The sequence below is a fragment of the Pseudopipra pipra genome, chromosome 10 (assembly GCF_036250125.1).
Source record: "Pseudopipra pipra isolate bDixPip1 chromosome 10, bDixPip1.hap1, whole genome shotgun sequence".
Classification (NCBI taxonomy): Eukaryota; Metazoa; Chordata; class Aves; order Passeriformes; family Pipridae; genus Pseudopipra; species Pseudopipra pipra.
Genome location: NC_087558.1, coordinates 11,721,118 through 11,748,360, shown reverse-complemented (window position 1 = coordinate 11,748,360; position 27,243 = coordinate 11,721,118). Strand labels below are relative to the sequence as shown.

General features: G+C 42.0%; 2 protein-coding genes across 3 annotated transcripts; one reads left to right on the top strand and one right to left on the bottom strand.

The window, feature by feature from the left end:
• The first annotated feature begins 227 nt into the window (after positions 1-227).
• Positions 228-9,249, top strand: UTS2B (urotensin 2B). The gene is made up of 5 exons (XM_064666228.1): positions 228-425; positions 2,652-2,753; positions 5,709-5,746; positions 6,934-7,027; positions 8,772-9,249. Exons 1-5 carry the CDS (start codon positions 302-304, stop codon positions 8,795-8,797), a joined length of 384 nt encoding a protein of 127 aa, XP_064522298.1. The 5' UTR covers positions 228-301; the 3' UTR covers positions 8,798-9,249.
• A 1,795-nt stretch (positions 9,250-11,044) lies between these two features.
• OSTN (osteocrin) lies at positions 11,045-26,394 on the bottom strand. 2 transcript variants are annotated; one of them, XM_064666227.1, is made up of 5 exons: positions 26,342-26,394; positions 19,693-19,791; positions 16,774-16,991; positions 13,424-13,520; positions 11,045-13,143 (listed from the first exon to the last, which is right to left on the bottom strand). In XM_064666227.1, exons 2-4 carry the CDS (start codon positions 19,789-19,791, stop codon positions 13,436-13,438), a joined length of 402 nt encoding a protein of 133 aa, XP_064522297.1. In that variant the 5' UTR covers positions 26,342-26,394; the 3' UTR covers positions 11,045-13,143; positions 13,424-13,435. The 2 variants fall into 2 exon arrangements, with proteins under 2 accessions (XP_064522297.1, XP_064522296.1); XM_064666226.1 differs by having other exon boundaries at positions 13,441-13,520.
• Between the last annotated feature and the right edge of the window lie 849 nt (positions 26,395-27,243).

Here is a 27,243-nt window from a genome sequence, read left to right as displayed (position 1 = left end):
ACGTATGTATGGAATGTATATCAACGTGCGTGAACAGTGCACGCCTGTGGGAACATCAGAATTCATTAGATCAGTCTGATATGAGATATATTGAACAGGTTCCATCTGACATATGTTACTGGGTTGTTCTGTCCACTCCCAAAGGAGTGAATCATATTGACAGGTTGAATTATATCTCAAGAGATATTTTTCTCCCCTCCTCCAAAGGCCATTTGCAATCACGGCACATCCACTGCCTCTTAAAAGTGAGCTCATCTGGCGCTGGGTTTCATTGAAGTCCTCCACTGTGCCTGAAGGAAGAATGCTTCTGGGCAGTGGGAACGTGGAGAAGATGTGGTCTGTCCAGCTGTGTCTTGGAGTGCTAACCATCCTGACCATGACTCTGTGTGTCCCATCCACACATGGAGAACCTTTTTTACTACAAGGTAAGCTGGAATACAGGCTACGTGACACAGGTAGGTAGTTATGCTTTTGCTTTGCTGCTTGCCATGGCCAATGCAGCACTCGCTTATCTGGGAAAGGAAACAAAATGAACCTCGGGCTACACTAAACAATCAATTAACATGGGTGCTACCGAGAGACTTGTTCATATCAGCATGAGCTAAAGCTGTTCCTCTAATCTGCAGCTGGTTGCATGACACATTCTGCTAATGAGTGAAAATATCAGATCTGGTGAAATCTGGTAAGGGTAGCTCTTTCTCTCTCATAAGAAAATCTCCAAAGAAAAACATTAAAATATCAGAGAGTAGCAATTCCAGTATGTACCATATGAGATTTGACAGCTCATAAATGTCAGTAGTAGAGTGCTGCTGAACTTTTTTTTTTTTCTTCACAGAACTTCTTTTTATATGTTCTTCTCCCATAATTTAAATTAGTCTTAGCTTGAACTTATACTGCAAGGAAATGTCAATCATTAATGTTCTTTCTTAAAGAGACTTGGCAGTGGAAAAAAGAATGAGCAGCTAAATATAGCCTTGAAAATAATGTTGCTTTTCAAATGTTTTTTCATCTTATATCACCTATTTATTTTTGTAATGACAACCAAAATATTCCCAAGGCCAAGCTATCTAAATATTGCTTGTGTTTATCTTGTACTAGAGTGTTTATAGGGTGGGTTTTTTTCCTGTAGCAAATCCCCTGAGCAAGTAAAAGTAGGTATTTTAAAATTATAACTGTCTTTCAGACTTAGGAACGAGGTTTATAGCACTCCATGCTAATTGCAAGTTTTACACAGCATGTAGCTTATCTCGCTCCCTTGGGTTTATTTCTAGAGATCACAATCAGGACCAGAGGCTTCAGCTGCAGCATGAGGCAGGGTTGAGTCTGGCCAAATACTTGGAGCATTGCTTTGTCCAGCATCCCTCCGCTTCTGCTGATTTATGTGACTTCAGCTAACAGAGCTGATTCCCATATACTCTTGAGCATCCTTCAGGCTCACCTGGTGTAATGTTTTGCCTCATGTTTATCAAAAATAATTGCATTCATCCCCTCAGAGCTCTGTAGGGCTGATGGCTATTTGAGACTGTTTTCTCCTTTCTTACCTCCCTGAAGATATTGAGGTGAAGTCCTAAAGATCCTGGAAGGAGAGAAAATAAGCCTTTCTGTATAGTTTCTTAGCATTTTCCATGGATTCTGTAGGCATCTTCCAAGGCTTTGTAGGGTCTGGGTGTGGAGCAGGGGTGTTCAGACCAAAGATTTTGTGGAATGGCCACTCTGCCTATAAAGTCTGGCTCTTATTCTGTCATTATCAAAAATGAGTGCAATATTCTAGTCTTATAAGACTCTGGAAATCTGTTGAGCAGAGCTGAGAGGGTCTCTTAAGGGCACAGATTAGTCCCATCCTGTGTCTGTTGGTTTCTGCCAAACCCTTGACCTTCACAACCATTCATTTGAGGGCATAGCCACAACCACTAAAGTAAAACCACTGAGAAAGCTCCCTAAAGGGGCCTCCTAGAGAGGTCCAAATTGCTTTAGAACAGCAGCTTGGGGAAGTTTTTCCTGGAAAACAGAAAAATTCTGCTTGGTTTTGCTTCAAGCTCCTCTACACTTGGTTCAGGAAGAATCCTGCAGTACTGTTGGCAGTCAAAGAGCAGCCCCCAGGCTGAGTGAGCGCAAGAATGGGCTGTGGGGCTTCAGGGCATTTCAGCTGTGGTACCCACACATCAGCCTCCTGAGGATTGAGTTCCTACCTCTGTCAGCCCTGGGAAGGTGCATGGTGTGAGTGGGGGTAACACCTGCAGTTTTGAGAAGAGAGGATCCTGTGGGTTGTTTGTCTGGCTTTGCAGAGGCATCCACTACCCCCGCCTTCCAGAAGAGGTTGGGACTGTCTAAATGAAGGTGATGTCTCCAGCTCTCTGCAGCCAGCCATGCTGATGAGGCTGCAGAGAAACTGGCCAGCAGCCCAGGGCTGGCAGGGAGGGCTCCCCATCCCACACCCTTTCACTGCGCGGCCCTCACTGCCTGGACATTTTATTCTGTGCTCACACACCTTCCTTTTCCCCCGAGCTCCTTCTACTCTCATGAGCGCTGACAGGAGACATTTTCCTTCCACTTCTTGGCCTTCTTAATGTGATTAAGAGATTAATTGAATCAATTGATTAATTGATTCTTAATTTGATGAGATTGAGAAAGATGTATTTTATGTCCTGCAGAGAACCGAGTGCTTCCAGAGAGAGAAGACACAAATCACGAGGACACACTGCTGAATCTGCTTCTTAATAAGAAATTTGCATGGCGGAGGCCAGAAAATGTTGGTAAGCGAAGGGGATGGGAGATCTCCACTTTTTGAATCTGTGCGTGCATGAATGCAAGGAACCTGATTCTCAGGTTCCTCAGAAATACCAGCTGCTCAGAAAGCAGAAGCACCCGGTATGGTGCCTACATGTGATTAATGTCAGATGTTCTCCGTCATGGGGCTCCTGGACCTGCTTTTGCAATGCCAAAAAGCACGTACCCTAGATCCTCAGACACTCAACATTGTGCTGGCAAGGGAGCATGTGTGTGTACATAAGTAATAACAAGAAGAGATTCTGCTGAGTCCCTGTGCACCTGATATCCTCGAGACATTGTGTTCAATGCCTGGGCTACAGGCCAGCTTTGGGAGTCACCTCTCCACCCACACCCCACACAGCCCCATGGGCTTTTGAGAGACAGCTCCGTATCTTGCTGAAACCAGCAGCATCTTGTGAGCACATGGGGCAGTGGGGTGGCACCAAAATTTTGCAGAGATTGTGCAGGTGACATCCCTTGGGGTCAAGTGTAGGCTGGGACAAGGGCAGTGGGAGCTCCTGCCTGGGCCTAAGCCCCTGTTACTGCTGGAGGCGGTTAAGACAACAGGCTTTTCCCACACAGTGTAGACACCAAAGACAGGCCATGGGGATGTTTTCCTGTTTCTGCTCTGTGAACAGATACCAAATTTAAAGCCACCATGTGGCTAAACTCAAACCTGCTGAAGAGAAACTCAGGCTTTCCCTGACACTGGGCACCAAATGGATTACAGGGGTCAGCTATTCCCACGGCCACTGCACCCAGGGGAGGGTTGGAGCTGTACATGGTGGTCTCAGAGCAGGAAGCTGCCCTTCCCTATGAAAACAGCTGAGAGCAGGGCCCAGCAAAATTTTTGTTATGAAAATCCATTCATCAAATTCACTCAGTGCTCTTCCCCAGATGCTTGTTAATGCAGCAAGGCAGTGGTTAAACAAACCTGGGACAAATAAATAAACACAAATAAATCAAGTCCTTATACTAACAAAGGCATCTTCTTGCAAAGAGGATGCATTCAAGAAATAACGTTTTTATGATAGGTTTATGGATTATTGCACTTATTACTCCTGGAGGAAAGGCTGCATTTTATGCCAGACAATTGAATATAATGAATCTCTGAGCAGAGCAGAGACAGAGGATTTACAGCAGGCAGTTTCTCAAGGCTTCATCCATAAATTAACTTCCTTCTCCCTGCCTGAGATAATCTGTTCCAAATTTCGACCACTGTTCATTTTCTATTCATAGCAGTCATTGGCCAAACTTACAGTTTGCAGAAATTCAAGACAAAATTTTACCTCTTTCAGAGTTTCAAGTGCCTATTTTGGCACTTGAAACTCTGAAAGAGGTAAAAATGTCTATAATAATAATAATAACAACAGCACCTCTTAAGTGGCACTTTTGATTTATAGATATGCCAGGATCTGTCTCTCTACCTTACGGATATGTAAAGACATACTTAGGAGGAATCGGATCGAGGTCATTGCTGACAGTGACAGGAACAGAGCCCACACCTCCTGACTCTCATCCCCATCACATCTCTCAAACTGAGTCCTGATATAATGGATTTGCTTAGGAACTGTTGCTTTTACTTGCAGTTAAATATCTGTCAGAAAATATTCTGGATTTTTCAACAGAATGGTTTCCTTTTTGAAGGAAAAACAGAAAAAGCAGTCAATACTTTCTTGGAACCCTCCTGCTCAGTTTCAAACATTAAAAAACAAAACAAAACAAAACAAAAAAACAAGTCTGGCAATGTGTCTGTGAGTTGAAGTCTTATCTGAAATCTGAAATCAAAGGGAATTATATCCTAAATCCCCTTGACAATCCAGACCAATGCCTGGTGCCACATTAGGAACAGAAAAAAGAGGCAGTTTCAGGGCTGTTTTTTGGCTTGCTTGTGGGGCCTAGCAGAAATATTCTTTAGCTCTTTCCTGGCTCTTCTGCTTATTTTAGTGTGTTTTTCCCAAATGCACTAAATTAGTGCTTAAAACCGGCTGATCATTTTGTGTTCCCCTCCCAGGAGGACTACTGCAGCCAGTCACTCAGCTTTAACTGAGCTCATGTATCTTATTAAAAAATTAAGTGGTTTTGACATCTGTTTGAGTCTGGAATAAGGTACCTCAGTCCTCAAGAGCAGTGAGACTGAAACCCCCTATTCCTGCAGCTTTCCCTATCGTTAGTCCAGGCCATTTCAAATTCAGCTGGAGGGTTTAAATCCTGTTTTCAGGAACCTAATTCTCTCCTCCTTCTGAACAGGATGTCTCAGGGCAGTTTGTTCATCCACCTGCATAGTTTTTTGACAGTAGTACAGTACTGATTAGCCTTGAGATCTCTAAGTCTGATCTATGATGCTGGCCCCCAGGTCCTTGTGCTCCCCCAACATTTAGAGGTGTGAAATCTGTGCACTCACTGCTATGTGACTTTTCCTGTTGCTCCACTCTGTTAGCCCAGATCTTTGCTGACTTATAAAGCAGTAAGTTCTGTTAGGCTAACTTTGTGTGTTCTGACTTCTGCCTGCGTGGGTGATGTGAGCATAAACAAGTCCTAAAGGAAGCAATGAAATTTCATATAAAGGCCAGTGGCAGAAAAGCCTGAATTAGAGATTTGCTGTTAGCAGGATAAAATTAAAAAGCAGCAAAGAGGTTCACCTGAGTTGGTGTCACACAGTAAGTGACCTCATTGGGCCAATTCCCCTATGGCTTGGTGAACAGCAAAGAAGCCTCCCTCATAATGGAGAATTAGGATAAAGTCCAATAGGACTCAGCAGAGAAGACCTACTTTTCTGTCAGTTTCTGCTGTCATTCATTTGGAGATCGCTAGTAGGAATTAAATGATAACTAGGTCTTTTCTTGTTAACCCCTGGAGAGGACAAATGAGGAAATGGTTTTTAATTTGAGCTTCAGTAAGCAATGCAGATACTGACATGACTCTCTCCCTTCTTGCAGACTGGGAGTTGGCAAAGAAATTTGAAGAGCTTGAACAGGTGAGAAAAGCAAATGCATAGACACAGAGATGCATACATGTATGAATAGTTAAATGATTGTTTAAGCTGTCTTTATGCCATATTCTTCCGTCTTTGCATCCTGCTGCCCTTCATCCTGATGATATGATGTAAGCATGTATTGCACAAAGAGAAAAGGAGAACCTGGGCTATAAAAGCAGAACCTGGGCTAAACAGCTGCACAAGCTGAAAAAGGTGGAAAGAGAGCAAGGCTATGGATGAGTGCAATAAGAGCTGAGGCAGCTCCTGCCTTTGTCACCAGTGAAAGGCCAGTGAAGGCCAAGCCAGGAAAAAATTAAGCACCAAGGGAAATCTCCATGGAAGAAAAGCAAGTGGGAAGAGGAAGTCATGCTTCCTTCCTAGGCATTGTATCAGCTGGCTGCAGTAGATAATGAGTTGAAGTTGGAGCGATAGCCACTGCCCACCTAAAACAGAATTTTTTTCTGGACTCTTTGCTAGTAAAGGTGGCCCTACCCAAGGTCAAAACCCTGCTGAGCTGATCAAAGTGCACACACACACAGAGCATCCCCTATCTACACACAGTGCCCAGGAATAGGGAAAGGTCTGCAGCAACCTTGACACAGCTGCCACTCCCCAAACCCCATGAGCAGTGGAAGTGCTTTTTCTCCCCTTCTCAGATCAGCTGTTTGCATGGATCCTGGAGGCTGTGATAGGTTCCACATGGCACTTTTCGCTTCAGACTGAAAAATCACAGTGCATCATACCAGAGGGGAGGCTGCCAGATTCTATGCTAGCCCCTCACTTCAGTGCTGAGGGATGTTAAACTCTGACTTTCTGGGGGCAACTCTGCCAGAGCAGAAGTCAGGATGGTGGCTGTAGAAGTTCACAGTCTGCTAGAAAATATGGATGAAGAACAAATATGGTAGACTACCCACATTATAACCAGGGAAAGTCAGCAAGAACTGTGAGGGAGAGAACGGAGGGACAACCCAGAGCAATGGAAGAGCGATGCTCTCTGCTGCAGTGGCTGGATGCCTGGAGACCTGCCTCAGCCCTGTCTTGACTCTTAATCCAATATCCTACACAGCCTCTTCTCCACAGGGGTTACAGCCAGTCTATATGTACCTCCTTTGCCCTGAACTTGCCAGCACTCTGTGGAGCTCCTCAAAATGGGGCCTTTGTTTACTGCTGTGTTTCTGTTTAAACAGCTGGAGAAGTTGAAAGATCAGCTCTCAACTGAGGAAGGGTCAGAGGTGGCCTATGCCTTGGAAAGTCTCTCAGCATCCCAGCCCAAAAAACGCGGTAGGTTTTGCATTAGAGCCTTGCAGCCATTCTGTCCACTCTCATCTCTAGGCCTTCCTTTCTGCAGCAAAGGCAGTGACAGTAAACATGCCCCAAATATGCTGAAAAACATCTGGTTGGCAGCTTATCCAGCAGTCCTGGCCCTCTCTTGTTAATGGCTGGCTGGTTTAGCAGCTGGTGAGAAGGACTGTGTACCCAACCCTGTCTGCTATCGAGGCAGATACAACTGGGTCTGCACACCAGGCCCTCATGGAGGCAGTCAGTGTCACATCCCACTTTTCAAAGAGGAACATGGGGTTATGTGAGCAAAGAGTGCCTGCCCTGGAGGGGGTTAGTTCTGTGTGAACACGTCCCCACAGTGCACCCGTTGCTTTGCTCTGGGCACAAAGCTGGTGCTGAAGGCATAATGAGACATGTGGACTGCACGCGTTCCCCTCTGCCAAGGTCAATGCCTCCCGACAGAGAAAAAAGGAGCACTTGTTTCTGCTGCTGAAAACCAGCTAAAAAGATGTGGAAATCAACCAAGAATGCAGGGAACTAAGATCTGGTAGGTCTCCCAGTTGGTCTCCAAGCTCTGTCCGGTCCATAACCAGTGGCTCAGCAGCCTGTTGTACCAGTGCTCCTGCTAGACTGCCCCTGACAAGCACAGGGACAATGCTGTTCATAGTGGCTTTCTGTGGATTCCTCCACAAAGCAGCAGCAGCAGCTGTGAACCAGAAGTCACTGATGACAGATCTGGCCTAAAAACAAAAGAGCTAGTTCTGCCCTTAGCCCACATGCTTTGTGCATGTGGAAGCTGACAACCTGCCAGACAGCCAAGAGAAAATTCCTTTGTGCAAGGCTTGCTTAAGTGCTTAGGTGATCCTTAGGCAATATGCAATTTACAAGCAACCCTGGAGGCTGTCATTAATTTCACTAATGTAATTCATGCCCTCACCAGTCCTGGAAGTTTTAAAGATAGATAAAAGTACTTCCCCTCACCAGGTTTAAATCAGATTCTGACAGAAATTAAAACAGAGAATCTTTGTCTTCATCTAAACTCCTTCCAGTCTGGGAGGAGCTCGTGTCTCAGCATGAGCACTGCTGATTCAGGAGAAGCTTCCTTCCAAGATCTTGCTTTCAAAAACCAGGTAGAAATCTCTTCTCATACTTTATATTAGGAGACCCACATGGGATTCATGAATTCATTCTGGTGAAACAGTTATTTTTTCCAACACCAAAATATGCATCCTTCCTTAATCTAGTCTTCTTAGAAGATCCCACAGAGATCAGTGTTGTTTAGAGATGGTTAGTAGCAGAGTGGTAATGACTGGGTTTTAAAAAAAAATAAGTAAGGATCAGATGCAGTCTCTCCAAATCAGTATCCTGCTCCTCCAGTCAGCCACAGGTGAAACCCCCCCCCCCCCCCCCCCACCTCTGAGGCAGAAAAACTGCTGGCCAGTAGACAAGAAATAAAAAGCGTGTTCCTGACACTGCTGAAGTAGAGCAAAAGGAACCCTTTTAAATCGAGCAGTATGGAAACAACATTTATATCCCCTGTTTACACCATGAGCAGCTAAAGAAAACACCTTCTAAAACTGTTATATGAAGTCAAAGCTGATAATTGAGGTGTGCCCAGAAAGCACACTGCTGCCTTCACACCTCAATTCTCTCAAGACATGTGTCTTTTCAAACCCTCTTCCAGAGTGGGAAGCTGGAAAAAGTCCCTTGGATGCTAACATTCTTCTCTTGCATCCCTTTCCAGCCTGCTTTTGGAAATACTGCATCTGAAGGCTCATCAGGACTGGAGGATGAAGATGAGCCCTTCCCCAAACTGCCTTGCTGGGTATTAATGTGTTAAGAATTTGTTCTGTTCTCTCATCGTGCTGCTAATTTGGATGCCATCCTCCATGACCACACCACAGCCAAGTCTAACAGGGACTGTGACAGGAGCTGGTAGCCCGCTGCCACTCTCTGCTGCTCCTTCCTTCCAGGTCTACCCTACCATGGTCTTCTACTTGGAAGATGCTTCCCAACTTTCTGTGCTGTCCTGTGTGTGCCATTCAGGCTATTGCCACTGTACACTCTCCCCCTTCTCACCAGGTCCCCTGAGGCACCAAACACTAACTCAGCTTCCCTGGCCTCGAGCCTCTGCCCACACCTGCAGATGTTGCTCACAGTGGTGTCTGGGTTTTCTGTTGCCTCCTACAAACAGGTCTGTGATGACCTAATGGCTGCTGTTGGGACAGGAAGGCAGGATGGGTGTGATGTGAAGGGCTCAGGGCTCAGGCTGCCTGCCTCAGCTTGCTGAGCCAGAGCTGCTCCTCACCATGTCCTGTCACTGTGCACAGGGGAGGGCAAGCACAGAAATCTGGATCCGTTGGATATCGTTCCAATAAAGATTTTCTGTTGCACAGAAGCGTGTGGTGTTTGCTTTCTCAGCCCCTGCAGAAGCCCAAGGGGCAGGACATTTCCCTTGATGTAGGCTCTTGTTACCTTAATGGTTCATGTGAAGTTTACAATGGAAATAAGGCTCCCATTAAACACCTAGAGTTTTAATGTGCCTGAGAGACAGACCCTTCCTTTTGATCAGGATCAGGAATGAGAGCTAGGTCTTCCTCACAGATGTGTGGGATGTTGTCCTCATAGGACTAGACCAGAACCACTGGTTTCTGCCTACTCACCCCAAAGAGATGTTTTCAGCAGAGATTTTTGGCTCATCTGGCTGGTCAGTGCAGGGACTAGCAAAAGGAAGAGATCACAGTCCATCAGTGATTCCTACATATATAAATCTTAAGTCACAGTATCCACATTTATTTGCAAAAACAAAGGACTTCATTCCCGAAGGTGTAATTTCAGAATAAATCCTGATGTTAAGTTTGAGGTTTTCAACAGTATAAATGAGAGCAGGATCTGATAGCCACTGTGAATACGTGGAATGATTTTGACTAGCATTGAACTTTCTCTCCAGCTCTTTTGAGCCATGTGACTTAACTGTAGCTTGCATACTACACAGTCTTCAAAATGTTACCTCTCCCAAAGCTGTAATTACCATCCTACACTCGTTGCCTTGGGCTCTGGCAAGAAGAACATGCTTACCACAGCAGTACCTTGCATGTACTTCATTAACAAGAGATCTATTCATCCTATTACAGGCCAAAGCCAGCATCTATGGAATAAAACCAGCTTCATTATATCAGTGAAGTTTAATGACATGCAAAATACAGTTTCCTGTTACCATTAATTATTTGTTATTGCCTTGGTAGTGACTTAGAACATATTTCCCATTTTCTGTTGCCTTTGTGCAAGTGAAAAGGTACGTGGGAGCACACTTTTACATACCCTCACATCAGCACCAAACCCAGGAAAAAAATATACCCTATGGACAAGAGAAGGGTCTCTCTTTCTTTAAGAGTTTGGTGCTCCAGCTGAAAGGGAAGTGTATTCCAAGAGCTGTACCGAGTGCCCAAAGGCAGAGTTGAGCTCAGATGATTTCAGCTTGCAGGAAATCCCAGTCCAATGAAAGGCCAGCACAGTAGGCTCCATCTGTCACCTGCTTGCTGTAGCCATGCCTTTCTGACCCAGTGTGACAACCCATCAGCAAGCCAGGAAAAGGAATACAGTGTCTGTGGGTATTTAACAGCTTGCTCTGATCCTAGACATAGGAATTCTCTGGAGTGTAATGCATCCTGCTGTGTAGCAGTGATTTTGTTCTACATTCCATCAATGCAGTTATTTAAGTGCTCATGGCACCCAAACTACCCAACTGTTTCCTCACAGGCACTCCACTGCTTCTGCTGCAGTGATGGGTTTGTGTTGAATGCAATTAATTGACTAATTAGAAGCAGAGGTGGTGATGTTCTCCCTAGGCTTACCCTCTACATGTCACTGTGGGGGTCATGTCCTTTCCCCTAAACACACAGAAGAGAAACCCTTCTCTTTTTTGGGTGTCTGCTCATACCTTACTCATGCTTGGGCAGTCACTCTTGCTAAAGTTAATGACCCACAGGCAATAATTAAAGGGATTTCCCTGGGATGTTCTAGTCGACCATGTTGATTTATTAGAAGAAAATTCTCACAGGCATCTGAATGAGTTTGCAAATCCAGGCAGCACAGGACAAATCTAGCGTGCGATGGATGCTGCAGTATATCCTCATTTCACATTTGCTGATCTCCACGCTATGCACAGTGGCTGAAGCCATCCAATATTGTCTACAAAAACAAATTGTGGTGCTCAGCCTTTCAGACAGCATCATATTTTAAACAGCGCTTGCCAATTTATGGATTTTAAAGATGCTTTTTGAGCCACAAGAGGTCTCAGGGTGCTCTGTGGTAGATGGGGCAGAGGAATGGAAAGACTGTTGCTTTCTCCTAAGTAATCCACACAGTGAGGTGGGAGCAGCACTGAAGCTTGCACCAACACCACCGCAGACACCTCTGTCCTGCTCTGCTTTCACATTACCCTTTAGATGAAGGGCATTTCTGCACACAGCTATCAGGGCTTAAAACTCCCCCTTTTTTGGAAGCCCAGGCTAATACCTGCCAACTGTTTAATACTTTTATCACCCACCAGTGTCTTTGAAAACCTGCTGTGTTAGCACTGGATTCCTCTGCTCTCAATGTTCCAAAATATGTCATGCAATGACTCTGTCCATGCTGCTTTTGACTGACAGCTGTTTGGGTGGTCAGGTCATCAATTCCATAATCTGACCATGCCCCTACATATGGCTGCCTTGCAAGCACATAATCTGCAGACTGTCTGGATGAGCTCAGTGCAAGAAGATAAATGTTCCCTAAACCGCAGGGTAGGCTCAGGATGGGTGGTGGCAGTGCACTGCAGAGGACAGTCTCTGGGCTTGCCTGGGACTGCATTTGCAGACTTCTTTCTAGCATGGACTGAATGGCTGGGGTGACTGGTTGGCCAGGCACCAGGCTGATGGCCAGGTGCCTTGTGCCTCATATAAGATTTAGGAAATTAACTCTTAATTCTCTGCCTTACACAGGGTGTTTAGCAAGAATAACTTTTTTTCTTAATCCTGCATAATCTCTTTCTCAATGGATCTTCTTTTGCAATGCTAAAGATGGTTTATACCCAAGAATAGCAACCTGAGGAATTTAGCTGACATGGACCAAAGTCCGAGAAGGAGAATGTGATGTTTAGAAAACATTAGCTAGGAATCTGAGCACTGAGATATCAGCAAACTGCTCTTCTCAGCTATATTTTATAATCTGGAAAGGAGTGAAAAGCATGAAACAGGATTTAAGATAAACTGTATTACTCTGAAATGAAGTGGAAAGGATATGTTTACATTTTACCAGAGTGAGAAATACTTGAACTTTTAGAGTTACATGTCTGATTATGCCCTGTGCACACATCAAGAGGCTAAAATAAGGCATATGATGCAGATGGTCTAGGAAGTAGATGACTTCATATTTGGACGCTATCCTGTTATGCATAGGGAGGAGTGAAATGTATTCATCAGCTTAGAGGAGGAAACTAAAAGTCTCGCCACATTTCAGGACCTGCTATACGATGAAAACATGTCTAAATATGGTGCAGAGATAAGAGAAAGACTACTCAAAACATCAGGACAAATACTAAGGCATCGTCACAGTTCTTACTCAGACTAACTCCTAGTAAAGGCAAAAGACATCATTCTCTCAAACAGCAATTCAAATAAATTCTAGCTTTGTCCCATAACTGTTAAATCCTCCCTTCATCTACCAAACTACTCCCCTTTTGAAAGAAATGTGCAAAGCAAACTGTCTGCTTTTCATGGACTGCTGTTGGCATCTCTTGAAATTTTATTTTCAATCCAAAAAATTTATCAGTCCTGGCTAGGATAATAAACTTCTGCTAGTTTAACAGATAAATGCCATGCAATAAAATATATACATATTCTCTGTTCCTTCCTATCAGTGACATTGTGCACAGTCGTGAGAGCATTCTGACCTGATGAACTGAATTTGTTATTACTGTAAAGGCAACATTTGTAAAATGCAATGTGAAACAGATTTTGCAGGAGGTCAATTCCTTGAGTGTTGTATCATTAGTCAAGGACAAGACATGCTGTGATGCATCTTCTGTATCTCTGTAATGTTTCCAATACAGCATCAGTCATAAAGAATAGAAGTACCTGTAGGCAAAAAAGCAGTAAACATTACATTTTCCAATGTCAGAAATGCAAGGCTTGGAAAAACAGACTGTAAGGTGGTCTAGAAGAGATGAAAATGTTAGAAATACTTGTTTTCTTGTAGAGAGGTTCTCAGTGGCAAATTAGGGCATTCCCTGTTATAAGAAGCCATAATTTCCTAAGCCACTCTTTCTGAGCCTACTGGTATGACTTGAGTACCTCCATGTAAGTGAGAACGGGTGGGTTCTCTGAGCCTGCCCACACCTGGAATACTTTGGCTTACTTGCAGGAACTGCTAACCCTTGGTGTTGCCGAGGCGGTTCACTCCAATCCGGTCAAGAGGAACTCCAAACCGTCTCTTGGGCAGCTCAAGCACTTTCCTGCATGGGGAAAAAAGAGCAAAGAAGGAGGGAAAAGAAATGGGAAAAGACACCTTATGAATAATCAAAATGTTACTACATGTTTGATTCCTCCATTCATCCCACTAACACCTTATTGTTCAGACAGAACTGTGACGCAGAAGCAGCCAAAGATGTGTTTAAAAATAAGATGCTGCACTTGTCTTACAAAATACTAGGCAGGAGTTGCAGCTGTTTTAGAGACTGTCTCAGCTTGATGCATTATCCCTGCTTTTACTTAGCAGCAAACAAATAACTTCACAAGTTAACTGCTATTCATAAATGAAAGGCAAATGAAAGGCGCTGCTTTTATAAAGGGGAATTGTTTCATACACTGCAGGTGACCCATTAGACTGGATCTTCAAAGTCTCCAGGGCCAGCTGGGGCTAAGATAAGCAAGGAGATAGAAAGTATTGCACAATTATAGAGGGGACAAGTTAAAAAAGTCCTAGCAGGATTTTCTTATGGGGTCTCTGGCTATGTACTGTTCATCAAAATTGTATATTAGCAATCCTTTGAGGAGGTTGAAAATGGGAAGGTTTTGTTGGGTTTTTCTCTTCCATGTGGTAAGTTTCCTGACAATTTGATGAATGAGGGCATGAGGAAAGTGTGAAAGAATTTCTATGCAGAAATATTTTTCATGGTTCTTTTCATATACAATAAGTTTTCCCATCTTAATTCAGCATTTTTGGAGCATTTTTTCCACGAGCAGAAGTTTTATTTTAATTAATTGTGGAAATGGCAAGATTTCCTGCAGCTGAGAATAATGTCAGCTTTTCCTTTAGAAATACTGCCAGTGAAATGCAGGTCCAAGAGAAGCCCTGGAAGACTAATTCTTTATCAGTCCTTTTTAAAGACTTGTTCTGTAAGTTGCCAGCTGCAAAGTAACTAGCAGGAGAGCATGCTCTGGTGCTCTGAAGTCTAACTCCGTGTCAGCACTGCCATGCTCCCTCATACTGGGGCTTCAAAGCTCTGCACACCCCACCCAGAACTGTGTAGTCCATGCAGGCTCCTTTCCTCATACCTCTTGGGCATGGGCCAAAGCCCAGACCCATCATTCCAGCATCTGCAGCCCCACTGCCTCCTTTTAGCTGCTTTTCAGATGGGGTCACAAAATGGGAATTGATGGTGTATGTCGTATGTAGCTGGATAAAAGGGGAATTAACTCCCCACATTGGAATTGGATTGCGGGGGTGAGGAGAGGGTGGTGTTTCTGCACCATCAGCTGTAACACTGTCATGCTCTGTACTTAGATAAGGAAATTGTGAAGTGATGCCTACGATAAAGGCAGCGCAGCGGAGCGTCCCCTCTTGTGGCCACCCTGCGTCAGAGCAGCAAAGCCACCGCTCCACCCTCGAAATCACGCTGGCCCTCTTTCATCACTTACTAGAGACAAAGTGACGTTTCCTCCTTAAAACAGCCTTGTCTAAGATTCCCAGAGCCTCTTTCTCTCCCTCTGCCTATGGATCTTTTTACCTCTCCTGAAGATTTCCACCTTCCTGCATGCTTTTCCTATGCTTTTAAAGCAGCATGTTGATGTTGATGTGCAGGACCAGGATCTGGGCTCTGGTGTAACCAGGGGGTGTCAGAACAATCTGTTAAGTGGACTTATATTTGATCTGCTCTTTTCCAAAAGTTTCTCTTGTACGCCAGGCACTAAACACACTGACTCTATTGATTCAGGGGGCTCAATCTATTTATCAGCTTTCACTAAGTAATTTCCTGGTCTCTAAAGGTAACTGTCTCAGCTCATATAGAAATGAGCTGTTCTCTTCTGGGTGATGGAGTGCTCAGTCCTCTGTTTTACTCCTCTAAGTGCAGCAGCCTCTGCCTGTTTCCATCAAAAGTCAGAGCCTTACTACTGTTTCACAGCACCCACCTGATCTGTGTTCCATGCTGATGGCAGTACCAGTACAGTGATCAAGGCAGCTCAGATGGTTCTAATAAGTAACTCAACCCCAAACGTAAAAGCTAATCAGCTCCTCAAGGTGATAATCCCAATGCAAAACTGCAAACTGATGCTGGAAAAGGTGGAATTTTGTGCAGTGAGCATGAGCTCATTATTCAGAGACAAGCTGCTAGAAAGCACAGACAATTTTCACCACAATTTCTCTTTTTTATGTGTGTTTGTTTTGGTTTTTTTTCCTCTTGTATTGCACGTAGAATGCAAGAAGGTTTCCATCCAAAAAGCATGAGACAAACCTTTGCAAAAAAGTACAGCAGCTTCAAAAATGACCTTCTATTTCTTCCCCTGAAAAGGGAAAATATGCTAAAAAGCAAACAAAGAGTGAGCTGATTTTGACCTCTTGAAGAGACATACGGAACAGAATAGTTCTACTCAAGGTTTTAAAAATTTCGTATTTCATCGCTTTTGGCTGCAGTCAAACAGTCCTAGTGGCAGACAGGGTGGATAAATGGAAAAACAACAAGAAAATATTGCAAAACTTCGCTTGAAAAAAATACTTATAATATTGACTGGCTCTCATGAATACTTTCCACTTCCAGATTAAGCTTTAAGCATGTTATTAAATACTTTGTGGCATTAGGGATTCCATCCAAAAGAAGACAGTTACCAGAAGAACAGAACAAGACAGCTAAGCTCTTTCAGATACAGCAAAGAGCCCTTTGAGCTTTGGCCCAAAGTCACTGTCTCTCCCCAGCTGTATTGAGCATCATTGCTTAGCCCTGTTATAAACATGCTTATCTTTACACACATGCCATGAAGGTGTTGATGTATTGATTAAACCCTTACCTATCCAAAGCTGATCATGGTCTTGAAGCTTATTCTACTATCTGTGCCCATTTTCATGATGTGTTCTTCATGCTGCTATTTAAAACATGCACATCACTATACCTTCTTTCCACCCCAGCCTCGGGAGCACCTAGCCCTGCCCCTCAGGCATATTTTTGTTTTAAATAATCTCACAATCAAAAATGTAGTTTTAAACTGAAGTTTAGTTCATATCAGTGGAAAGAAGTGTACTGAAAAATCATGTATTCGTGAATGTTCTCTGGTAGCTGTACAGTATTGTAGGGATAAATGAACTAGTTCATGTGTTATACAGCACACCTGAAGGATTATGGACAGTGCAACCAGAATGGTTCCTGATCAGAGGCACCTCACAACTGACCAGCAAACCTGTTGGTGGCTAAAGCCAACCCATCAGTACCCAGAGCACCTACTAATAGAGCCTTCTACCAACTTTATCACTGGTAAGAGCATCTAAGAATTTACCTCTGTTTGCTTTTAGCATCCACAGAGGTTGAAGAAATTCTGTCAATTGGAGAGCCAAATCCTGGAAAGCTTCTTTTTTTCTTGGTCTCAGTCACCTCGTTCTCCAGAGACACCAAGTCATCAAGAAGGAACAGTTTGTCTGCCAGGTTGGTGGCTGACTTCTCTTCACTGGCAATGGAAGGTGCTCCCATGCCCAGAGCAGCAGAAGGCTCCAAAGGCTGCAAAAGAAAGCAATAAAGTGTGCTGGCTGCTCAGGTTCCAGAAAAAACATCTCAACCAGTGTCACAGCAGCAGTCCTGCAAATACACTGGGACACTGAAATTGGGACCTTCTGTGAAATGTGGCCATTTTCCACTGAAAGGATTTTGCCCTCAAAGTCTGGAAATTAATTTTTTTTATAGAATTGGACTTGCTTTCATTATTGCAAGAAACATCAAAATTTATTGCTTCACAAAGCCTATTTTTGCAGGTCATCCCACTATCCTTATCTCAGCACTGTGATTAGTATCCTTATAGCATGAGCTGAGTGGTTTAATACTTCTAAAAAATGCAATCACCATTACCCAACTCCAACATCTACCCTGATAGTTTTCAGGAAACTGATTTTTGTTTTTTAAATGAATGCTAATAAGTAGTAATGAAAACTTATACAGAATTTTCCATCCAAATATGACAAATTAATTAATAGTTATGCAAAACATATCCCAAAATAAACTTGCTCAGCACTGACATTTAAAGAATTTATGCAGTAACAGTACATGGGGAGGAGGAAAGGAAAGAACAGTATGTTGAGTGGACGCAACAGTTTGAACCTTAGTTACAACATTAGACTTAACACCATTTCAAAACCAAACTCTACTTTGTTATCAGAATAGCTGAGAATATTGGGGTCTATCAAGAGAGAAATTAAACAAACCAAAGTTAAATATTTGCTTTACATATAACAGAAAAATACAGTGCAGCAGCTAGTCTGCAAAAGCAAGCTCAAATCATTCTCTCTTCAGATGAAATGTTTGCCTTCTTGCTCCACTTGATCTTCACAGAATTAGATAAAAAAAAAATTATAACTTATGCCTTGAAACAGGTTTTATTCTATTAGAAGCACACCACTATCTTTCTTATTCATACACAGTGGTTTTAGTGCAAATGTAAAGAAGGCGTCACATGGGTGATGCAATGTGCCTGTCTACTGTGGTCCACACCATAGTTGAGTGGGGATGTTTCCCGCCACTTCATGGGTGGCATAAGCAGTGATGGAGTGTATAAAACTGTGACCTTTATATGAGAAGGAGTACATGTCCACAATGATCACACAAATGATGTAGCACTGTTGATACTTTTGTAAAGGATCTCACATTGTCCTCTGACTCTACTTTTTATGAGCCTCAAGTACACAGAGCAACACTCTCTGTTCTCTTTCAGGGTTATAAAACTTTTATATAAGCTTGCAACAGTATAATGTCTTTAAAAAAGACTCAGCTCTCCCTTTCGGTTAGTGGGGATACCTATCTAGGATAACACTTGAAACTAGAAGGTCAAAAATAGCCTCTGCTCTTGACTACTTCGCAGTCCCACTTACTTTGTCTTAAAAAGATATAATAGAATTGTAAGAAGTAAGGAGATAGCTAAAGCAGTCATCAGAAGTAGAAAAGAGTTTTCCTACGGTGAACCACTGAACGAAATACAACTTCAGAGATAAGCAGAGATGAGAGTGGGGTGCAGAGATACAATGGATTTATAAAGTTATGAACATCAATGAGGTGAATAAAGACCGGTAATTTTTTCCTCAAGAAGAAGAGCTCCTCAGTCCACCCAGTGAAGTCACCAGATGGTGGATTTAAAATAAATATAAGGAGTTACTTTTTAAACACAGCCTGTAGATGAAGGGGAATGCTTTGCCAAAGGACGTCATAGATACTGAGATTTTAAACTCTTTCAAAGACAAATTCTGGCCCATCAGCAGCTAAAACATGCCCTGGTCCAGTGCAAGGCTCTAGATCAAGAAGCATCCAAAGATGTTCTGTTCTTATATTCTTTTCACAAAGATCTACCACTGATATAGACACAATATCAGGTCTCTGTGGCACCAGAACAGCAGCTGCTGCAGTGCTTTTGTATAGTCAGTAGTCAGGACATGCTTATGTGAAGACAGAGAGCAAGGTAGAAGGATCCAGCAGTATTCTTCAGTACACATCTAATTTTAAACCTGTATAAAGACCCTACAGCCAAACAGTGCTACTTTGACTAAACTTTTAGATACTTGATTTTTTTTTGTATGGCATTACATAAATATGTTTCCTGCCAAATCTGGCATATGTCAAGTTGACTAAAAATAGAGAATGCAGGAGAAGTATTTTCAGGTGCAACCCCTGCATGTCATCTTGGATGAAACATGAGACAACTCTCCCATTTCATCTGCTGCTTTCCTTCTCAAGCTCAGGCAAGTGACTTGGCTCCTTCCCCCTCCTGGTCTATTCTGTCTCCTTTAATTTGTAACTTTTGTGCAGGTGATCTCCTCTCAGGGATCTCCTTATGGCTTCTGGAAGCTGCAGCCTTCTCATGCTATTATTTGTCTTTAAGAAGAATTACACTTCCCCTTCAGTGTTAGAGGAGTTTACATTCCCCCCTGCCATCACCTCCTTCCCCTCTTCAGGAAGTTCTCTATCTACTGGACAATGTTTTAATACACAGGAGATCCCATGGTGTTTCAGGAGAGGCTGTGAGAATTTGGATGGAACTTCATTCTGTCTGTCCTCCCAGAGCCATGCAATTTGCATCTTTCTTCACTGGGCTCCTCCTCTGCCCTTGCAGTCAATATTCTCCAACACTATTTAGATACTTTGGTTTCTTCCACACCCTGTGGCCAAAAACACCCAAGGGAGAGCAGTTACATGACAACCACCAGAAACATTCACCTACCTCTGGGGCTGCCTCGGCAAGGAGCACTGAGCTAGAGTGCCACCACAGCAGGGCAATCACAAGGGCCAAATGCACCACCACAAGCTGGAACTGCAGCATCTGCAAAGGAGAACAGTCTGTTAATGACTCCACAGCTATGTTCCCTCAGGAATCTTGCTCTAAAGGCCTTAAAGAAGTAAAAACAAAGGGAGACTCTCTTCCTGTGGCTGTTAATTTTTTTTAACCAACAGTCACTGCATAAACCCCAGCAACCAGATAGTGTCAGCTGAATGCTCTTCACCTTCCCATGAAGAATCAGCTCCCTCTTCTGCTCCTTTACAGCCCTGCAAATCTTTTGATTCCTTTCTGCACAGTGGGGCAGTCCTTGCAGCAGCAGCTGTGATGAATGCAAACTTGTGTTAAAACCAGGTGAACTAGATGCTCATTTGTAAGCAGGGAGACTTTGGCTGGTAGGTTGACCTCTCCACATGCTGGAGAGGTGCTTAAAGCTGTGACAACAATCACATACCTCTCCAGCAGCATTTTGAAAGCAAGGCTGCATTTCACTAGAAATGGAAAGGGTGTATAAATACGTTTATATAATACATAATGGTTGTTTTATCCTTTGTGTAGAAAATTTCTCATTAGATCAGGCAGCAAACACATGGTAAAACACTGGTTTTTACTTTTTCCCCACACTACAAAAGAGTAAAACCTCAAAAGCATTTGGAGTCCAGTTTTAAAAAGATATAACACTTGCAGCAAACTCAAAACTCTGTTTCTCACTTAATTTCTTCAAAACATTTTACACGTGCTTCTGTTATTTGGTTACCCTATTTTCTCTCTCTATATATACTTATTTTTTTTAATGTGGTACATGAGGGATCAGCAGTTAGGAAGAAAGCTGATGATTACTCTGTAGGGGTGAGGCAGACTTAGTTCACTGGAATCAAAGGATAAAGTTAGAGTAGTAAATCAGGCAGTACCACTGTTTCTCAGTCTGATAGCAACAGCCACTGCTTGACATAAACACAAGGGTCTGACTGGGTGTTTCTAAAGCTGTGACCCTCTACAATGTATATTTTTGTATGTGGGTGTGCATTGAAATTTGAAGTAGCAGTCTACTACCTTCACAGGTAACCACATCCTGATTATTTGGATACAGAGATGTAAAAATAAATGGCAAGGTTAAAAACACATGTTTATTATGATTTAAGATCTATGCTGGTATTCATTCAACCCAAAGAGCAAAGAGCTAAAAATAGCAACTGGTACGCTAATCAAAATAAACACTAAGGCACCTGCAACACAAAAGACATTTGATTAACTGGTCAGAACTTGCTGCCAGTGAAATTAGAAGCAGAGGAAATTGTAAGGACTTAAAGCTTGGCCCTAGTTCCCATGGGAAGGAGCAGCTAGGAGTCAGTGTCACTGACTGAAAAGGGAGCAAAACTTCAGTCCAGCAAGACCTTGTTTTACTGATTTTCATGCAGCAATGGGACCAAGGCAGGAGAAGGAAGCAGGGTTGTTGTAGGGGAGCATTTTAGTTCCAGAAAAATATTTGCAAAACTAATGGTGCAATGAGGATTATGTAAATATAATTAAAATCATACTTTCTTCTGCCAGTTTGGGACTTAGCTTTCCACCTTCAGCCATGTCATAGGACCTTAGTTGTTAAAAGCAGTTGTTAGTTTTTTCTCCTTGAGCTCATCTGTTGTAATTGGGTAAGCAGAGCCCTCCTGCTGAAATGGGGCTTTCCCAGCCATGCACTGGCTACTGCTTCACCCCCTCCAAATTTTACCTTGATACATTCCAAGAGAGACCTTAAGTGAGGATTTACAGTATTTCTTACTGATTGAGAATAAGCAAAGCTCTGACAAGCCTTTGCAAGACACACCCCTTACTATATGTACTGAATTTCCATCCTTCCAGAAAATTCTTCACCACTAATTTCACAGAACTAGGTCAAGGGATTGGGGTATAATGCATGTCTTTATTATCTCAGGGTCTGTTGTTATCTGACTGAAAATATGGTTTACCCTTCTCTAAATGTAATTGCAAGTCTGAAATTCAGACATATTTATGTCTTAGTGATACTTCAGCTTAAAATGTGTCAAAACTAAAATTCCTCATATAATTAGGTATCTTTGTTGCAGGTCCAATTAAAATAAAATTAAAGATAAAAGAGAGAACATTATTCTACCTTATCAAAGCAGGATAAACATACAAAACTTTTACTTAGGAATCTGTAGAGAGCCATTTTCCAAGAAAAGATCACAAGAAAGCAAAACACTTTACCAAACAGAAACTGTTAAGTCTCCAACATCCAACCAAAGGACTTAAAAGATGTTTTTCTTTTAAAGAAAAAAACAAAAACCAAAATGACATCCTGAAGATAAGTGGGCTGAACAAACTGCAGACAGAATGCAATTCATCACCAAGCTCCAAACCCATTGCCTGTCAAAAATGGAAACAGCTATCATTGTTCTTACCCATTTGAACTATCATATTTCACATTACTGTGGAGATTACTCTGCAAGCATAAATTACAAGGGCCTTATTTTTCTTACTGGCCTGTTAGCAAGAGAACTGAGGCAAGACATCATGCCTTGCACTGTAATCTTTCACTTCAGCTGCCACTATATTGATGACAGTGCTCTGCTTGTTGCTGCAGCACCAACACAGGATGTGTCCGAGCTCACCTACAAACGAGGACTTTGCTCCTCCAATGAGCACCTTTTGGCTGAGAGAGAATCCCTTGAGGTTTGGTCCTGGATGCTCCCAAACTGATCTGATGTAAAGCCAAGGCATGACTGTCCCATAGGCACTGGGAAGCTCCTGGCAGTGCCTTTTAGGCCTCCAGTCCTTTCTCTTATATGAACACTGGACTGATAAACCTCCATCAGCTGTTAGTCGTGAATGTAGATTCCATCCAGCTGGGGGAATCACAGCTGTGTCTCCAAGCCAGTTACTGGGCTATTTTGTTGCTGCTCTAGTGCCACAAAATAGAATATTGACTGCTGCTGCCTATCTTAATCAAATGTACCACTGAATACTAACATTGGCCTCATTAGCCTCAGCGTGCATACTGACAGGAATACGCCTTGTCCAAAAAAATTAAGATGGATGATTATCTTACCAAAAGAACAACTTAAATGTGGTTTGTGTGAAGCTCTAAGAATAAGTCTGCTAGTGGTGGAACAAATCTGCATTACTTTTGAAAGTTGTAGGGCAAATCCTCTGATCATATATATTATCACAAAGCCAAAAATGTGCCCACATCAGCAGTTCTAGTGATTTCAGAAACTGCTAAGGGCCCCTGTGTATCTCAGGTGCAATTTCATAGTCATGTAAATGTCAAGGAAAAGGCAGAAAAATCAAAACAAATCCCATCCTCAGGAAAAAAAAAAAAAAAGCGGAGCCCAAAACTAGGTTTGAGTGGTGGTTTTGTTGTCATTCCACAGATGAGATATGGAACACTTCTCACATACCTCTTTCTAAAAGATACTGAAGCAAGACATTGAAGCATGGGACTTGCATGGCAAAATGAAATGTAAGCTGCCAGTGTCAGGCCCTTATGTTATTAATAATGTGTTTCCTGGAGTAGGTGTAGATTTTTAAACAATATTTTATTAGCTCTATGGCACAGACACTGTTCCAATGTAATTTCCCTTCAATTTCAGTTTCCTGACTGTGTAGATAAATAGATGCAGGTAGGTTTCATCTGATGGAACCAGAGAGAATTTAAAATTCATAAACTTATGCAAGAGGTGCACGACTAGTTATTTTGAGATAAGGCCTAGGTATTTTTGTGTCCCAAATGAAAATTCTGGTCACACAGTATTTCAAGGCCAAGGATGTTCCATTTTCTGACAATGAAGTTCCTTAAAGGTTTCTCAAGAAGGCACTCAAAATTACTCATTGATTTTCATAGCCTTCATTTTAATAACTGCATTCCCTGTAACATGATTTCTAGTGTTGGGTCCTGACATGTTTTTATATCACCACTATAGTCACCTTTGCCTGTTTGATAGCTGTGCTTTTGCTCGGAGGATGCTCAAGCACACAATTGTTCCTACCATTTGTATTCTAATAAAACAGATTCAGTCATGGCTTAGTCCCTGCAGGGCTTGACTGGACTCTGCACTGACCCTGCCCACACAAGATGCAATGTTTGTGGGAGCAGCACACACATCACGCGGCTCACGTGGAGAAAGGATGGAAAGGTGCCCCTCTAATTTCCATGTGGAGTTCAAGAAGTGTCTAAATGAATAGAGCCATGTAAGGGTACCTTTGCTTAACAGACACAGGCATGATTCAGGAAAATTTAATCGACAAAGGTGGGCAAACACTTGTGGAAGACCCGTCAGTCATGGTAGTCATGTCTCCCTGTGGATAAAGGGCATGAAACCAAATGGCCATAAAGAAGGGAGGAGGACACTTCTCTTTAGAATGGGCAGAAAGGACACAAGCTGGACATCTTTCTAAGCTGAGTACACTGTGCAATAAATCAATTTCTAGCAATGGATTTTAGAAATTAAAACCCCCAAATTCACATAAATACCATAAAAGTAGGAGACCATGACACAGGACACAAACAGAAGTGGTAAAGCCCATCTAGAAGCTGAGGGACTATTAAATAAGAAGGATGCTATGCAGAGTAAGAAAATACCTCTTAGTGGGAAAAACCTATTTGCACCTTTCCTCAGTAAGATAATTGAGTGAGCTGCAGTATTCCTGGTATGTACAATGGAGACCAAATTAGGCTATTCTTCATTGCCAACAAAGTTTCAACCCTATGCTATTTATACATGCCAGCTTTTCTTAACATTTCTAACTTGACATTCAGCTTTCTTCCTTCATCTTTAGCACAAGAACCAACAACTATTCATTGTTAGAGTGCCATCTTCAGCATTTAAAGCAAAAATAAGAAAGCTTTCTGTCAATAAAAATCAAGAAATAGAAAGTGTTTTCCTATATTAGAAAAATTATCTTCTTTCCTAACAGTATTGAAATGATAAGAAGTTCATCACACTTAATATAAAGAGTGTATTAGCAAAATATGTTATCAATATAATAACAGACTATTTAATGTCTGGTAAAAAAAAATCCTTCAAGATAAGCTCTTAAGAGAAAAGTATGGCAATGGAACACTTAATGAGATTCAAACATTCATGCTGATTTACTAGACAAACAAATTCTGATCAAGGGTGCTATTTGAAGAAAAAAGTCTCAGGGAATATGCATTGCAAATGAAAATTAGAGAGTAACCTGTTTCTCTGAGTTGACTAAGAAGAAAAGCTGCAATCACTTGCAAACTTTGCCAGGGTGTATCAATAGAGCTCTCACAACTGTTGTATTGTTCAGTTTTTTTAATTTACTGTGTAAGAAGCCAGAAGACACACATTTCTCATTCATTCAATGAGTGAAAACAAAGCCCTCATCTGTGGAAATCAGTGTGGCAGGTATTTATAAATGCTGAAGAACACTTGGTCCAACCAGATATATTTTGCAGTTTTCCCATAATTTACACCATAGATCTGCTTGGTTTGAGCTGGGAATTTTTGCCTGTTTTTCCTCATGATGTTCAAAGTATTTTGCAAGACAAGTAAGTTCAATTGCATTTTGAACAGAGGTGAGCAGAGACAGATAAATGCAATAGTGGGCTTCCTGAGTGAATCAGTGGGCAGGGGCACAAAACGTCCTCTCAGCTCCTCTGCTTTCAGTGCAATCCCTGTGAGAGGGCAATAATTTCAAACTGAAAAAGCAAGTAAGGAAAGCTAAAGGCTTGTGCTTCAAAAAGTAGTGTATTCTGAACTTTACTGTAGCCTCTGGACATCTAAACCAACTGTTATTTGCATGTATTTACTTGTACAACTTCAGTGTGGGAGGAAAAAAAACCCACTGTAATAGTTTTGAACTCAGAATGGAGAAATCACAACGACTATCACAGAAGCAGACTCTGCCTTCATTTACAGTGGTACAAAGCTGAAATAGTCAGATCACTGGATAATGATAATTACTCTGTTAGTGTAGGAATGTTTTTGCAGTTACACTATTTTTGCTGGAATGCAGCAGAATCTGGATCAACGTTTATCTAGTATGGGATATAATAAAACTCTTTAGCAGATTCATAAATTAAGGACTTTTCCTGAATAATTCATCTCCTGTTTTACAATATATTAGATGCAGCAAACTTGTCAACCACATACGATATTTAGTAATGTGAAAGGATTGTTCTGTCATAGCTCTTCATCTTATTTGACAGTAACATATACAAAGGAAAATCCATAACAATAAACAGACAGCAGTTTACTGTAAAGCAAGCAAGAGCATGAAAGTAACTAGTCACTGTTGTAAGATGCACTGACACATTCTGTTTGAGTATTGGCTGATTAACTGAAATAAGTTCCCACTGAATATTATTAGTTCTGTTTTATTACAAAAAATACTAGGTGATAGGCACCTTATTATCTTAATCCCAAACTGGAAAAAGTAGCTGTGCTTTTCCCATCAGGCATGGGCATCTTTATACCTTGTGTATGTCTGTTAAGACAAAAAATTTGAAAAAAAATTAAGAGGAAGAAAGCACAGAAGGGAAGAAAGCTTCTGTAAACAGAGTAGAAGACATAAAACATCCCAAACACATCTCTGTCCTTACTCCTCTTACCTTGCATTGGATGCAAGCAATTCCAACCTTAATGGTCCTGCGATGTTCTTCCCTCTAACTTATCCCTAATGTTCAGCTTTCTTTCAGAGTTTTTATAGTCTCTGCTGTAGGCTACAAACTCCAATCCCTGCCTTTGCTTTCTCTTACATCATTTCTAAGATTTTCCACTGATCCTTGCCCTAAACCCTTCTCTGTCCTGTACTCTCACACACATACTTGCCTCACATTCGTTATATTTTTTGCTGTGATCAAGATGATTAGATTATAATTAAAGGTCTAGTGTTTTGTTGTGGAATTTTTTTCCTTTTTTTTTTTTTATTTCAAGATTCAGATAGCCACGGGAGTAGAAAGATTTTTAGCAGCATCACCATTCCTCTGAACTCTCACTTTTGTAAACTGCAGCACAGAAGCCTGATGTCCTGATTATTACTTTTTCTTTTGCCTTTTTCTTTTTAATTTTATTTCTTGAGGACATCAGAGGGCCTGCGTTAACTTCAGGAAGAAAATAGTGTATTTTTAGTAGAGCAATACTGTTGTAAAGTAAGCATTAGAAAAGGAGTGTGTTTTGGAAACACAATTACAAGGACTTAAGTCTTTCAGATGCTTCATTTCAGTTATTGAAATGCAAAGCGTGAGCTATGAAGACGCCTATCTTTCCTAGGTAGTACAAGAGGACGTATTTCTTTCTCTGTTTGCCTCACTAGAGTAAGTCTGTATTCTTTTTTGCCCCTTTTTAAAATCTGAGTTTTTAATTGATTCACACAGCATCTGGAGACCCGTTTTGGGGGTTAAAATTCTAACATATGCAGACTCATTAAGAGTTAATTCATAGTACCTTTATTCCCCAAATAGATAGGCATAGTACTTTCAAAATAGCTTTTACTCTGACTTGCCAAAAGCTC

Excerpts from the sequence above, each read along its gene's own strand:
- UTS2B (XM_064666228.1), top strand. The coding sequence starts at position 302 with ATGCTTCTGGGCAGTGGGAACGTGGAGAAGATGTGGTCTGTCCAGCTG. Across the intron at positions 426-2,651 it reads AGAACCTTTTTTACTACAAG|AGAACCGAGTGCTTCCAGAG; the intron begins GTAAGCTGGAAT and ends TATGTCCTGCAG. Across the intron at positions 7,028-8,771 it reads ATCCCAGCCCAAAAAACGCG|CCTGCTTTTGGAAATACTGC; the intron begins GTAGGTTTTGCA and ends ATCCCTTTCCAG.
- OSTN (XM_064666226.1), bottom strand. The coding sequence starts at position 19,791 with ATGCTGCAGTTCCAGCTTGTGGTGGTGCATTTGGCCCTTGTGATTGCC. Across the intron at positions 13,521-16,773 it reads GATGCTAAAAGCAAACAGAG|GAAAGTGCTTGAGCTGCCCA; the intron begins GTAAATTCTTAG and ends TTCCCCATGCAG. Across the intron at positions 13,144-13,440 it reads CCGCCTCGGCAACACCAAGG|GTACTTCTATTCTTTATGAC; the intron begins GTTAGCAGTTCC and ends TTTTGCCTACAG.